The sequence below is a fragment of the Perissodus microlepis genome, chromosome 13, assembly GCF_051167445.1.
Source record: "Perissodus microlepis isolate ML-2025 ecotype Zambia chromosome 13, ASM5116744v1, whole genome shotgun sequence".
Lineage (NCBI taxonomy): Eukaryota > Metazoa > Chordata > Actinopteri > Cichliformes > Cichlidae > Perissodus > Perissodus microlepis.
In genome coordinates this window covers 25,902,496-25,916,431 of record NC_140473.1, presented here as the reverse complement: position 1 = coordinate 25,916,431, position 13,936 = coordinate 25,902,496, and the positions used below count along the sequence as shown (strand labels likewise).

General features: G+C 39.1%; 1 protein-coding gene across 1 annotated transcript in view; it reads left to right on the top strand.

Moving 5' to 3' along the window:
- LOC146375242 (contactin-associated protein-like 4) overlaps nucleotides 1-13,936 on the top strand; it is an 87,552-nt gene that overhangs the window by 69,245 nt on the left and 4,371 nt on the right. Inside the window, exons 19-22 of the mRNA XM_084948313.1 lie at nucleotides 566-805; nucleotides 10,204-10,337; nucleotides 10,577-10,664; nucleotides 12,005-12,223. Of these exons, the coding sequence (XP_084804439.1) occupies nucleotides 566-805; nucleotides 10,204-10,337; nucleotides 10,577-10,664; nucleotides 12,005-12,223 (681 nt within the window). The remainder of the gene's footprint in view (nucleotides 1-565; nucleotides 806-10,203; nucleotides 10,338-10,576; nucleotides 10,665-12,004; nucleotides 12,224-13,936) is intronic.

Here is a 13,936-nt window from a genome sequence, read left to right as displayed (position 1 = left end):
TCAGTTATTAACAATCCCAGCTGCGTTGCTTGTTGGAACTCTGCATTTTTATCTACAGTGGAAATCATAACTCTGACATCCGACTCTGTTATAATTAGAGAGCCAGATTTGTGTTTTTTTTTTCACCTGTCAGCTGGTTTCCTGTGGCTGCCTTTTCACCAGCTCACTAATTAGGTGTTGTCAATGAAACAGAGGCACAGCACATTTAAATATATGAATCATTGATATTGTCTCTTGTGAGATTAGTTGTCAGTATGAAGACATATTATTCATAGCCATGTAAATCATACTATGCAGTATCTGCAGAATGATGTGGTTCAGTGAAATGACACGACTGGGATAAAATGTTTCCGGGGCTTATTTATCAGGTATAATGTGTATGAAATGGTAAAGAAATGCTTGATGTGAGGAAGAACTCCTAGCTAAAATCTAAAAGCTCAAGTAAAATCTTTCACAGCTTGTAAATTAATCATCTACATATTAAAATATAATGCCCGCCACAACTACTGCATAACTGCTGTAACTTCTATGTTTGTAATTCAATTTATCGGCTTACTCCCTACAGAGGTTTCAGCCAGCTTCAAGTCAGAAACATCAGTCACCTATGCCTTCAAGGAGCAGATGGTGAACGAGCTGAACAGGAGCAGCAGCGGCAGCAGCTCCTTCCCCTCCTCCATCTACTCTGACATAACCCTAAAAGCAGAAAATGTGTCCCTGAGCTTCAGGACCAGCCAGAGTCCTGCTCTGCTCCTGTACGTCAGCTCCTACCACAGAGAGTACTTTGCTGTGCTGCTCAGCAAGCCAGGTGAGCACTGAGATCCTCTCTGTATTTTTAATAAGGAAAGTGTTCTTGCATCACATACTTTGACTTGGCCTTTATAAAATAACCATGACCTTTTGTTGCTTATATTTATAAGTTGTAACAGTGGTGTTGTAGCATAAGGCAAAAATTGTAGCATCAGTTTCCTGTTTTTAGCTCGCAGGAGTGGCACCCAGTGTGGTCGTCTGCTGCTGTAGCCCATATGATTCAGGGTTTGAGTTGTTATTTGCGTTGCTGTTGCCTTACTATCAGCTCGATCAGTCTGTCTATTCTCCTCTGACATCAACCAGATGTTTTCAGTATTTACTCTTTTTTTTTTAGACCGTCTCTGTAAATCCTAGAGATGATTGTATGGGGAAAATCCCAGTAAATCACCTGCTTCTAAACCAGTAAGCTTCAGAACCAGCCCGGACAGTCTCATTCAAAGTCATTTAAATCTCTTTCCTTCCCTGTTTTAATGCTCAGTTTCATCAAAATGTAGACATGGTCATGGTCAATGGGCCTCCATGTTGCTACCATGTGATTGGCTGATTGCGTATTTGCCTTAGTAAGCAGTTGAACAGGTGTACCTAAAAAAAGTGAGGAGTGTTACAAAAAATGAAAAGTTTTTTCAGTTTTATCAAAATAACAGATTTAAATGGATTTCTAAAGCTATTTATTGGTGTTTCTGTAATAGGCATGTAATAGTGAATGACATCAAAATCAAGAATTCAGGCAATGAAGGCCTCATCCATAACTTCAGCTCTTCTCCGTTTGTCATCCTTCTTTTTTTTAATACAACGAGTCTTCCTGCCCTCACTCACCTTCTTTTTCCTATCATCAAGTTCTCCTCTTCTCTATTCCTGTTCACTTCTGTGTTTAATCAACTCGCTGTGAGTTCAGCCAAAAAAGAGACAAGAGGGGCCCATCTGAGTTGGAAAGGACAAAGAAGGCTGATAGACCTATTGAAAGTTGGATACCACCTAAATTAGCTGTAAATAAACTGCGAATCGGCTGCTTTAATAACCCAGGAGGAAGCTGATGACCAGGAGGTCACACAGTTGCCATGGTGATCAGGTAGTCAACATGACACGACAATAAACTGAAGCACCCCATTAAAACTCTTGGACAAGCCTTTTCTGGTGAAAAGACTCTGTGCCAAGACTGCGAGCAGCTTGGTTGATGTGTCGCTGCTGCTGCTGTGCTGTTACTGCACCTGTGTAACATTTTTATCTTTGCTGTAGTTTTAAACAGGAAGATTATATTTCATCGCATGTCTAAATAAAGGATACGTCTGCTGAAATTCAGCACTTTTGTGATCGTCAATAAAAAAGATGATCAAGCCAATGATTAACCAATCTACCACCATGTTTTGGTGGGGCACTCGGGCTCAGAAGGTAAAGTTGGTCCCTGTCTCCTCTTGACTGCATGTTGAAATGTTCTAGAAAAAAGTAAGATACAAAGGTTTGTAAAATGGCATTTTAGTGTGAAAGTGCTTTAAATGGTCAGTAAGGCTAAAAAGTACTGCATGAACACCAGTCTATGCACCATTACAATTTACACCAATCAATATTTTCGGGTCTTGTTCTCTGCTGTCGTAAAGAGAGGCGAGTGTGAAGTCAAAGTTGATCATTTACTGGTCGATCTATGTTTCTTCCCTCAGCTATGGCCATGAGCTGTGAGTAGAGATGGAAAGAATAAGATCACAGATACAAGTAGCAGAAATGATCTTTCTCCACAGTTTAGCGCTAAAGTGAAGAGCTTGGTCATCCAGGAGTGTTTAAAGTAGAAGCACTAATCCTTGAGGAGCTAGTTGGGGTGATTCGAGTATCTAACTTTGGTGCCTCCTAGGCACATCCTAGGGGAGATGTTTGGAGCATGAGCTAACAGGTGGAGACATCATAGGCTGACCCAGGACACACTGTCATAGTCCCTGGGTCTTGGACCTAGGGTTTTGAGTTTCTAGGATTTGGGGTTTTCTGGTTTTGTATTTTTGATAATCTTGTATTTTGGTTCTATATTCTGAATTATTTAGTCTTCTTGTTACCTTCCTGGTCTTATGATGAAAATCAGTTAAAACTATCCAAAAAGAGTTGTAAATGAGGAGCTAAAAGTCTGGCCATCAGTTAAATGGTTTACTAACAGTATATATTAACACTTTAAATAACAATAGAAAATATAGACAAGCATGATAACAGTGGGAACACAAAAAGGGACTAAAAATTATGGTCAATAGCCTCATAGCTGTTAAAGTAGTGGGTAACAGTGAGCAAGCAGTATGGACACTTGAGACTGGATGTGAGAATTAAAATGAGTTTGAACACAATGTGGTTTGGGTCCATTTCAAAGGGCTTATGTGAGTACACCAGATTGAAAAGATTAAAAGCGCTGCTTTCAAGAGTTGGATTAAACTATTCCTGGATCTGTTCTTTGACAGAAAATGTCATCAGCTTCATCCTTTTGGCAGTTTTAGCCCACACCACACACATTGAGATGCTTCTGGGACCGTAAACATGGTTTTCACTGTATTTGAATTTTAGTGGAAAAGTCAGCTCGTGAAATTTATCTTACTAATATTCAGTGTTCTGTTATGAAGCTAATGTTGTCTTGTAGGCTAACAGCTGTGAGTGAACACAGGTTTTGAAAATCCTGCAGGCTTTTCTGTCGCTGATGCTGAAGAATTTAGAGCTTAAAGCATTGCATTCAGGAGCTACAATAGTGAAAATTATACTGAATACAGCTTGAATGTGGTGGTATCATTACATAATTTACCATAATTATACTTTTTTTCTTGTATTAAAAAGGTTAGAAGGAAGGGGCTTGTCTTCGGTAGCTGACTGAAATTCCTTTTATAAGCCGTGTTTCCACTTTTACGCTTATAATTCGTGAAACCAGTTGTTAAATCAGTGAGGCTCCACCTTCACTTTCAACCATTATATATATCAGACTGCTGAAATGACAGAATTAATACCTCTTATTTCATCTTGTTTATCTAATAACTCCACCCCTGAGCACATGTGGTTAATAAGTACATAAGAGGTAACGGGTGCACTGAAATTTGTGATTCATTCGTGGGATATTTTAGCTACCTGAAAGCGGTAAAAGTGAAAGAGTGATTTGACTGTCTGTAAACAGACTTATTCTAGTTTAGACCCATCTAGTAAAAGCATCGAAATGCCTTTTCCCACACTTGAACTGGTATTTCTACAGGAAAATGTGTTTTAGACAGCATTTTATAGGCTTTTTTTTAGGGAGTCTCTACATCCATTCGTGGATGATGATAAGAGCGGAAATTAGCCCCGGGCACATACAGATAATATATTTCTGATAGACTGAACAAAAACAATGTGCATGCAAATTTCTCTTTTTTTCCACACAGTTTTAGTTGTGAATGTCTAGAGTTTTATACTTCTGGCACCTGGTGTTGTTAGTGATGGCTGAACCTTTCAACTTCAGTATTTGCTAACTTTTTACCACCTACTAGCTTAAAGCTTGCTGACAAACTCTCTCTGTGGAGTAATTTCAGTCTGTCAGCTCAGCAATCACCTCCCCTGACTTGTTAATCGTGGTCATTACGGTGTGAACACACTTTATAACTGCCTTTGGCTCACTGCTGTTTCTTCACCTTTAATAAGCACAGTTCAGAAGCCAAACGGGTGTTAAAAGTATTAAATTGTTTTAAAAAATTATTAGCAGAGCTGAAAATATGAATAATGCATAATTTGAAACTTGGAACAGGTTTCTTTCTCGCCCCCATTTTTTTTCTGCTGCTCTCACTTTGTCTCTCCTGTCATTGTTCTCATAACCAAATTATTATTAAAGATATGCCGATATGAATAGTAAGAGTAAACTAAAAATAATGTGTTTAAATTCATAGTGGATGACGGAACATTTGCTTTTGAGAAAGGCCTGATCAGCAACACATCTTCCTACACCCAGTGGTGATCAGTCATTATTCATTTAAAAAAAATTTAAATTAGGAATTGTGCACTCACTGGCTGCTTAGTTACAGTTTTTATAGTATTGGTTAGGATTATGTTTTGTCTATAGAACTCTCTCAATTCTTCGTGACACCTTTATACTCCATTCTCATGCAAGGTTTGAACTTCAGCAGCAGAACTTCTAAAGCTCCCCTTATTTTAAGCACAGGCTGGAGGATTCAGAACAAGGACCTCTGGAGCATTTAAAAAGGTTTAATGGAGTGAATATATAATATATATTATAATATATAATATTGTATATATAATATAATAATAACACCAATATAGAGAGCTGTCAAAATGTCAAAAGAGGAAGCACATCAAGTAAATGTGATGAAAATGACAACAGAGAGTTGACAAGGAGAGAAGTGGAAAAACCTTTGCAGAAGAGCAAAAAAATCACTCAAATGTTATCAGAATCAGAATCAGAATACTTTATTAATCCCTAGAGAAATTTTGTGGGTTACAGTTGCTACAGTACAGTAGCATTAACAATAACAAATTAGACTATTTGTCAATACAATATGTTAATATATGAGGAATAGCACAATATATACAACAAATACAAGTCACCAAGTTATATATATTCATGGTTGACAGATGTGATTAAATAAATATCAATAAATTGACAGCAACATTACAGAGTAAGAAAGAGTATGTGCAAAAAGGATGTAACCATTGCTTAATACCACACTGATCATCATCATCAACTTTATCATCAACTTTATTTATAAAGCACTTTAAAACAACCACAGCTGACACAAAGTGCTGTACATTGGAACTGTAAAATAAAATTACATGAGATATAAATAAAAAACAAATAAAAGAAGAGTGAAATCATTAATTAAATAACTACTTCAATTAAAAGAGAAAACTAAGTCTCACTGAGGTTAAAAGCCAAGGAATAAAAGTGGGTTTTAAGACATGATTTAAAACTGGACAGTGAAGGGGCCTCTCTAACGTGCATGGGCAAATTATTCCATAATTTTGGAGCCACAATAGAGAAGGCCCTGTCCCCTCTGAGCTTCCTCCTGGATCTCGGTACCTCCAGGAGCAGCTGGTCAGCTGACCTGAGAGACCGACAGGGTATGTGGGGATGAAGAAGCTCAGAGAGGTAAGGCGGAGCAAGACTGTGAAGGCATTTAAAAACAAACATAAGAATTTTAAAATTAACTCTAAAAGACACAGGCAGCCAGTGCAGGGAGGCTAGCACGGGGGTTATATGCTCTCTTTTTCGAGTTCCTGTTAGGAGTCGTGCAGCTGCATTTTGAACCAGCTGCAGACGTGAGAGCAATGACTGACTGACCCCCACATAAAGTGAGTTACAGTAGTCCAGGCGGGAAGAAATAAAAGCATGGATCACTGTTTCAAGGTGCTGCCTCGAAAGAAAAGATTTTACTCTTGCCAGTCGCCTTAAATGATAAAAACTGGACTTCACCACTGCTCTGATTTGGTTGTCCAATTTAAAATCACTGTCCAACTTAAAACCAAGGTCAGTAACAACAGATTTAAAATAGACTTCCAGGGATCCTAAAACAACAGAGGAGGACTCACAGGGACCACTGGGTCCAAACACCAACACTTCTGTTTTCTTTTCATTAAAATTTAAAAAGTTTAGAGCCAACCAAGCTTTAATGTCATCTAGACATGTCAAGAGAGGTTTTATGGAGATGCCATCCTTGTGTTTTAGTGGCAAATAAATTTGGCAGTCATCGGCATAACAATGAAATGAGATCCCATGCCTTCTAAGGATAGAACCCAGAGGCAGTAGATACAGTGAAAAGAGCAGTGGCCCTAAAAATTGAGCCCTGTGGGACGCCGCATGACAGAGGAGCAGAAGACGATTCGTAACCGAGAAGGCTGACAGAGAAAGTTCTATCTGACAAATAAGACCTAAACCAATTAAGTGCAGTGCCACCAATACCCACTACATCATGTAATCGAGAAATTAGAATATTGTGGTCTACGGTGTCAAAGGCAGCAGTTAGGTCAAGCAAGACAAGAACAACATGGTTACCAGAATCACATGCCAGAAGGATGTCATTAAAAACCCTTAATAATGCAGATTCTGTGCTGTGAAGGGTTTTAAAACCTGATTGAAAAACCTCAAAGATTCCATTTTCATCTAGAAAATCTTTCAGTTGACTAAAAACAATGTTCTCTAAAACCGTGGAGACTAAAGGCAGCTTGGAAATAGGCCTATAGTTCGCTAAAACTGTGTGATCAAGGCCAGGTTTCTTAAGCAGTGGCTGTACTACTGCATGTTTGAACTTTGCAGGAACCATACCAGAAGACAGACTGCTGTTAATAATGTCGAGGACATACTGTTGTATACTAGAAAAAATTTCTTTAAAGAATTGTGGAGGGACAGGATCCCGTGGGGAACCTGTGGGGTTAATATGGCGAACCACATCCTCTAAAGTGGAGAGGGTCACAAGCTCAAACTGAGTGAAAACAGCAGCGCAAGGGACAGAGACAGAGGGGTCAGAGTCAGGAGCTGTGATAAGAGCCCTGGTGGTGACAACCTTTTCAATAAAAAAGTTCAGAAAATCATTGCAAATCTCAGGAGAAACTTCCAAACAGACATTCAATGGAGTATTAAGAACAGTGTCAATGGTCCTAAACAACACACGTGGGTTATGACAGTTGGAAGAAATAATATTTGCAAAATATTCCCTTTTTGCCTCTTTAACAGTGTTCTGGTAACGATGCCAGCAGTCTTTTAGAATTTGAAATGATACATGCAGTTTATCCTTTTTCCATCTCCGTTCTGCTCGACGACATTCCCTCTTAACAGCACGACTGGTCTCATTAAACCAAGGCTCAGGTTTAGCCTTAGGCTGCCTGATTTTTAAAGGAGCCACAGAGTCCATGATTTTTTGACAGCAAGAATAAAACCAGGAATTTAGCTGTTCTGTATCAGAGGAAACAAAGTCAGAAGGGCCGCCGAGCTGATTAAAAGCAGCAGAAAACTGCGCAGCAGTGGCGGGGTTAATAACCCGACAGCACCGAGTAGCAGCGCCAGATTTAACTGCGGTATATGTCAAACCAACGTTGAATAACACAGGCATATGATCTGAGAGTGCACAGTCACAAATCTCCAAGTCAGTGACAGGCAGACCATATGACAGAACAAGGTCCAGTGTGTGTCCGTGCTCATGTGTAGGGCCACGTACGGACTGTACCAGGCTAAAAGAGTCAATAAGGCTTAAAAAGTCCTTTACCAGTGGCTTATCAGGAGAACATACATGTATATTAAAATCTCCAACAATAAGAACACTATCATAGTTGGGCATAATCCCAGCTAAAAAATCAGAAAAGTAGTTTATAAAGTTCTTATTGTATTTCGGGGGGCGATAGATGACAGCGCAGAAAATCGGATTTGTACGACTCACCTCAAACGAGGTAAGTTCAAAGCTGGAGAACGAAGGCTGTAGAAAACACTGCTTACATTTAAAATCCTTTTTGTAAACAGTCACTGTGCCTCCACCTCTGCCTGACGTCCGTGGCGAGTTAAAATAGCAACAATCCACAGGTAAAAGTTCAGATAGAACACTGGACTCACCAACACTCAGCCACGTCTCAGTCACACACAGAAAATCCAGATCACGGGAACTGAAGAAGTCCCGAAGAATAAAAGTTTTGTTTAAAAGTGATCTGGCGTTCACCAGGCCAATCCTAGCGGGAGCTGGAGTTGGCGCTCGGGGTTCAGGAGGTCCAGAAACCCGCCGCAGCGATCTCAGGTTCCGATGATGTTGACAGCGGAGGTTTAGCCTGGGAGGGCATGGGCAGCGAGGCCGAGGAGCATCATCATCAAAGCCGACAACAGGCACCAAAGAGGCATCAACAGGATCCAGAAAACGCCGAGACGCAAACAGCCTTGGCAAGAATCCATGCACTGGTCGGAAAACAGCAGAATAATTCTTTAGGTAGACCTTTAGCTTCACCAGGCGACCGCTTCGTTTACCCCGGCGACGATGACGCTTTCGCCGGGAAGGTAGCGTGGGAACCCGGTACAGGTAACCCGGGGTTTCCGATGCAAATGGGGGCAGGGGTTGCTGCCCACCAGCTCCAAAGGACACAATATTTTGGACCACAGGTTTGAGGTCCAATAGTGTCTGGCGATCATACCTCAGCATGATAGCAAAATCAAGGGGAGAGTAAGTGACACGACCACATTATATATGCAACAGGTTGATGAGTGGATGAGATCAGGCAGAAACAACATAAACAGTTTTGAGACATGACGAAAACTATTTACTGGATGTAGACACTCCTCCACTTCATAATTTGCATCTAAATTTGCCATTTCCACCTCAAGTTATTAGACACTGCAATTGAGACTTTTCTGGGGAAGAAGTGCAATTTTCATTAACACATAAGTGGAGGAAAGGAAATGTGAGTTTCCAGAAAGATGGCTCGAATAACTTTCAAAGCAAAAAAGCAACAGAGGATCATATAAACAATCCTACAATGAAAGCACACTATTATATAAATGAAGTTACTAATAACATTCACAGTAAAGTTGAAAAGGTAAACTGTGCATATTGACAGAGGTGTGTGAGTTTGAAAACAGAAAATGTAAATCTTGATGAATGTGAAAACAAAGAATTGCCTGATTTTTATTTTTTTACCTGATTTTTGTTTCTGACAAAAATGATCCACATATGAGGAAATTCATTTTAAATTTCAAAAGAACAGTGGCAGTATAATGTCCTCGTAAGTGGATATCAGGCCCTTGTGGGGCAAAATTTGTTTTTTTATAATAATAATAATAATACTACATTTTATTTATAGGCGCCTTTAAGACCCTCAAGGTCACCTTACAGTATTACGTAAACAATACCATAAAAAACATAAGAAAAATGTATATATAGCAAACATGGTAGATAAAATTTAGACATAAACAGTCATAAAAGGTTTTTTTTATTGGGTCTAGACAACCCAAAATGTGATGTCTACATATGTTGATGCCAGGTCCTAGGAGGTTAAGCATTATTTTTTTATTTCCTCTTCACCTTATAAAGTTCAGCATGCTCTTGAAAATGAGCATCACATAGTCTAGAATATGCATGAGATCCACACCAGCCACCTACACAAAAATCAGTTGGTATGAAGGAATTCCAATACTTAATTTGGTATTTTAATATGTAACACCAGCTTATTAAAAGAAAGGCAGGGACAATGAATCCACACAATGGACAGAGATGGCAAAGGGGAAGGATGCATGGCGGCAATGAAAGTTTTATTTTTTGAATATAATCGGGGAAAAATGTCTTTTATGTAAAGTGATTTTAGACAATATTTTCTTCAACTACAGGAGCTTTTGAAACTTCCCATTTAAACATGTATTCAATGTTATTCAGTCCTGTCTTTTGTGCCACACAGAAATATAGCAGTTTACTGTGCTGTTGTTAACCACAGATAAGCTAGAGGTGAGGTACAGACTGGACAGCAGCAAAGATGCAGAGATACTGAGGAGCAAAGTGAAGAACCTCGCCGACCGACAGCTGCATGTTATTACCATCAGTCGACTGGCAGACGTTGTCTCTATGCAGGTAACACACACGTGCAAACAAAAAGCACTCAACCCATCTTCTTAGTCAATAATAAACAATAAGTCAGCCTCTGTCAGCGGAAAAAGCAACAGACAGGAGGTTTATCAAATAAAACCTCTCTGAAAATCAGTATTTACGTTATATCATTTGTTGTATATACCAAAGTACTGATTAACTATTCAAGTGTTGGCGTTTATTTGAAAGCCCGTTTTGAAGGGAAACCTTTTATTTTCTGTCAGATTGACCAGAATCCCAAAGAGGACTTCAACCTGACATCTGGTGTAGAATTCAATGGCATAAGGTCGCTGGTTCTTGGCAGAGTGCACGGTAAGTGAGACAGCAAGGCCTTTCAGGCTGAAGAGCACTCAGACAGAATTATTTTTTCTGCTATATCAGACAATAAGGCTTTCAAAACTTTCCTCACTGGTTCCCTCACTGGAGGTGGTGTTGTCTAGACTCTATAGGGTGTATACGACATAAGGTTTGCTTTCAGTTTTACTGCCAGAAACAACTATGCCCTGCTGTTAACATAACACCAGCTTTACTACAACTTTACAACTTCATGACATGCTAACCATAGTATACAAAATGAAAGCTGCTGTGACATCACCCACTGGTTCCTGAAAAACTGAGACAAATGTTTCTGCCATTGCAATCTTGGTTGCATTCAGTTTTCTGTTTTTGAGACTTCTAGATCATCTATGTATATTTTCCCCTTCTGAAAAAACGAAATCAATTGCTTAATATTTTTTAAAGGAATTTTTAAAAAAATAAAATAAAATGCCAGATGCAGCAAAATACATTGCAAGTTAAATTATTTTTTATACAAATTCATCAGATGGCTTAATAAAACTTCTGTTTTATAAACATTTGAATTTTCTGGCAACTATTTAATCATTCAGGCTTTAAAGGGTTAAAGCTGTGTGTCCCGACTCCAGCCAAGCAGCTAAAGCTTGACTTTCAACAAGTAACAAAATCAGTGACCTCAAATGCACTAAGATTCATTTCAGGGTCATGTCACAGGCAAAAAGTACAGAGGAGACAATGAGCCAAAGAACAGAAAAGCTCCATATGTGTCTTCATGCTTTCTTGAGTATTTTTGGACTTTTTTTGTTTTGTTTTGTTGTCGCTGTTTTGTTGGATCCACCAGTAACCTTGTTTTTGTTCCCAGCCATTTGTCAGCATTATTTGTACTTTTTTTTGTTTTTGTATAAAACATTTGATAATTTGTAACAACTAAATGTACAACATTAGCATCTTTAATAGAAGGTTCACTGATGCCAGTTTTCACCTCATAGCAAAACTGCATCAGTAACCTCATCATTGTCATCTTCTCCTAGTAATTATGAGTGCATTGCAGTGGAGTTAATAGACCTCAGACTATTTGGAAGAGAGAAAACCAGACACTGATTATTTGGTCAATATTCTAAATCAGTCGCTGCACCTACCACTTTGAAGCAATATTCTTTCAGCTTGTTTTCTTATTATCTGCTGGCAGCACTTTAATTTATTTTGTTATGCCCAAAGTATTATTTTTCCTTTTTGTTCTTTAGCAGAGTTACAGTAGCACTGCTAAAGCAAAATCAATTTTAAAAAAGTGAAGTAATCACCATCCGTACTGTACATTTTATAAAACATCAGTCTGTGTGCTTGTCTTTTCTCTATAGATTCTGAAGGGTTGGATCCGGACTTGGCTCAGATTGCTTCTCTGGGTTTCACTGGCTGTCTATCTGCTGTCCTCTTTAACTCCATCAGCCCTCTGAAAGCTTCTCTGCTCCACCCAAAAACTAGTCCAGTTACCGTAACTGGTCCGCTGATACAGTCCATTTGTGGCTTTACTTCAGCCAACCTCTCTGATGCAACAGAAACCACACACCATCTATCAGGTAAGAGGTTTATTTCCTTGCTTTCTTTATTGGTATTGGAGATTGAAGGAGATTGAAGTGGTGGCAATGATGGTCAAACCCCAGTGTCTCCAACACAGTTTTGTTCTGTCCCTCGCATGGCTTCAGATCATGCAGAGAGCATTTCAGAAGCATAGCATGTTGTCTGCATGGGGTCATCTGTTTTGAGAGTTGACTGGATTTTCTCTGCTGTTCCTGTATCTGACTTCCTGCTCCCCTTATCTGATTTGTTCAGCTTGAAATGGCTTACATTAAAAAATAGAGCTGGTGCTATTTACGTGACGCAGAGTGATTTGCTTTGAAATCACTGGCTGATTTCTTTTCAGATGCTTTTTATTTTCGTTTCTTCGGACACCTCAGTTTAGGCATCTAATTCAGGCCTCTTTACACTAACTCTGCATGTTGCAAAGTGTCAGTTAGCTTGTGCATGTGCATGTGGCATCAGGAGATCCTTTAAAAGCATCCTTATGGGACGAGTTAAGAATGACACCACTGCTCCTGCCACAGCACAAATGCCAAAGGACACCCGAGACAGCAGGTGTTTTGCCAAATGAGAATGAAAATTAGAAAGGACTGGTGTCTCATAGGCAGAAAAAGTACGACTTACTTTAACTTTAGACCATATATGTGTTTAAAACTATTAATACGTTTTGAAAATATAATATTGTGTCTCTACCAATGATATCTGAATTTCTAAAGCTGCACATCCTTCCTCAGTTGTGTTATATGCAGATCTGGAATCACGCATAACGACTAGGTGAAGACAATCTCGACATTTCATGGAGCAATTTCTGCTGGATGATGGTTTTTCTGCATTATTCCTGCGACTAGGACAGTGTCAAACATCAGTTTTTTTTATGTCAGCCTCTACATATGTTCTTTTTACAATTGCAAATGCATGTGTCAGGGAAATGAATTAATTGTACTGACATTATCCTGGTGGTTTGCATAATTAGAACATCATCCAAATAGCTTTGAATATCATCATAAATGCAATGTCTGGTCTCCCCCTGCAGATTTTCAAATAAACACTGCTACAAAAAAAGAAAAGAAAGATGCTAAACTGCTTACCACTCAGACTTATCATGTCTCAGGTTTCTGCACAGCGGAGCAACAACAGTCATAAAGGTCATGTGCTATTCTTATAAAAGTCAGTCTAAACGTATTTCAGGAAATAAAGGCATATATTAAAACACAGATTTGTAGTTAGGGAACAACGCTTGGACATGTCTCATCTGTGAAAGGTGCAGCATCCTCCACACAGGTCAGATAGTGAGTAGTAAACACATCCTCCAATATTTGTAATGTTCCTTTACCACACAGCCACGGGATTATGTTTCCCATCAGACTCAAATAATTAATATTACTGAAATTCATATCATAGGCACTTCTGTGTGGGTGATACCTCTCCAACTTCATGATGTGGATGACTTTAATGCTGTTGTGCACTGCAGTAACGGCTAGAAAATGAGGCAATTAATTTGAACCAGGGGTGAGAATTTGCGTTGTCATATCCTTCCCCTGTGATCACTCATCTAATCCACTCTGAAGTCCCACCGTAGATGATTCCTGTTTTCCCCTCTCTGCATTCTCTTTTGAGCATGTCGCAATATCTATTTTTCGCCTCACTAATGGCCATCCTTTGCTTCTTTATTTTTCTTTTTCTCTTATCTATTCTCTGTACTTTATTTCATC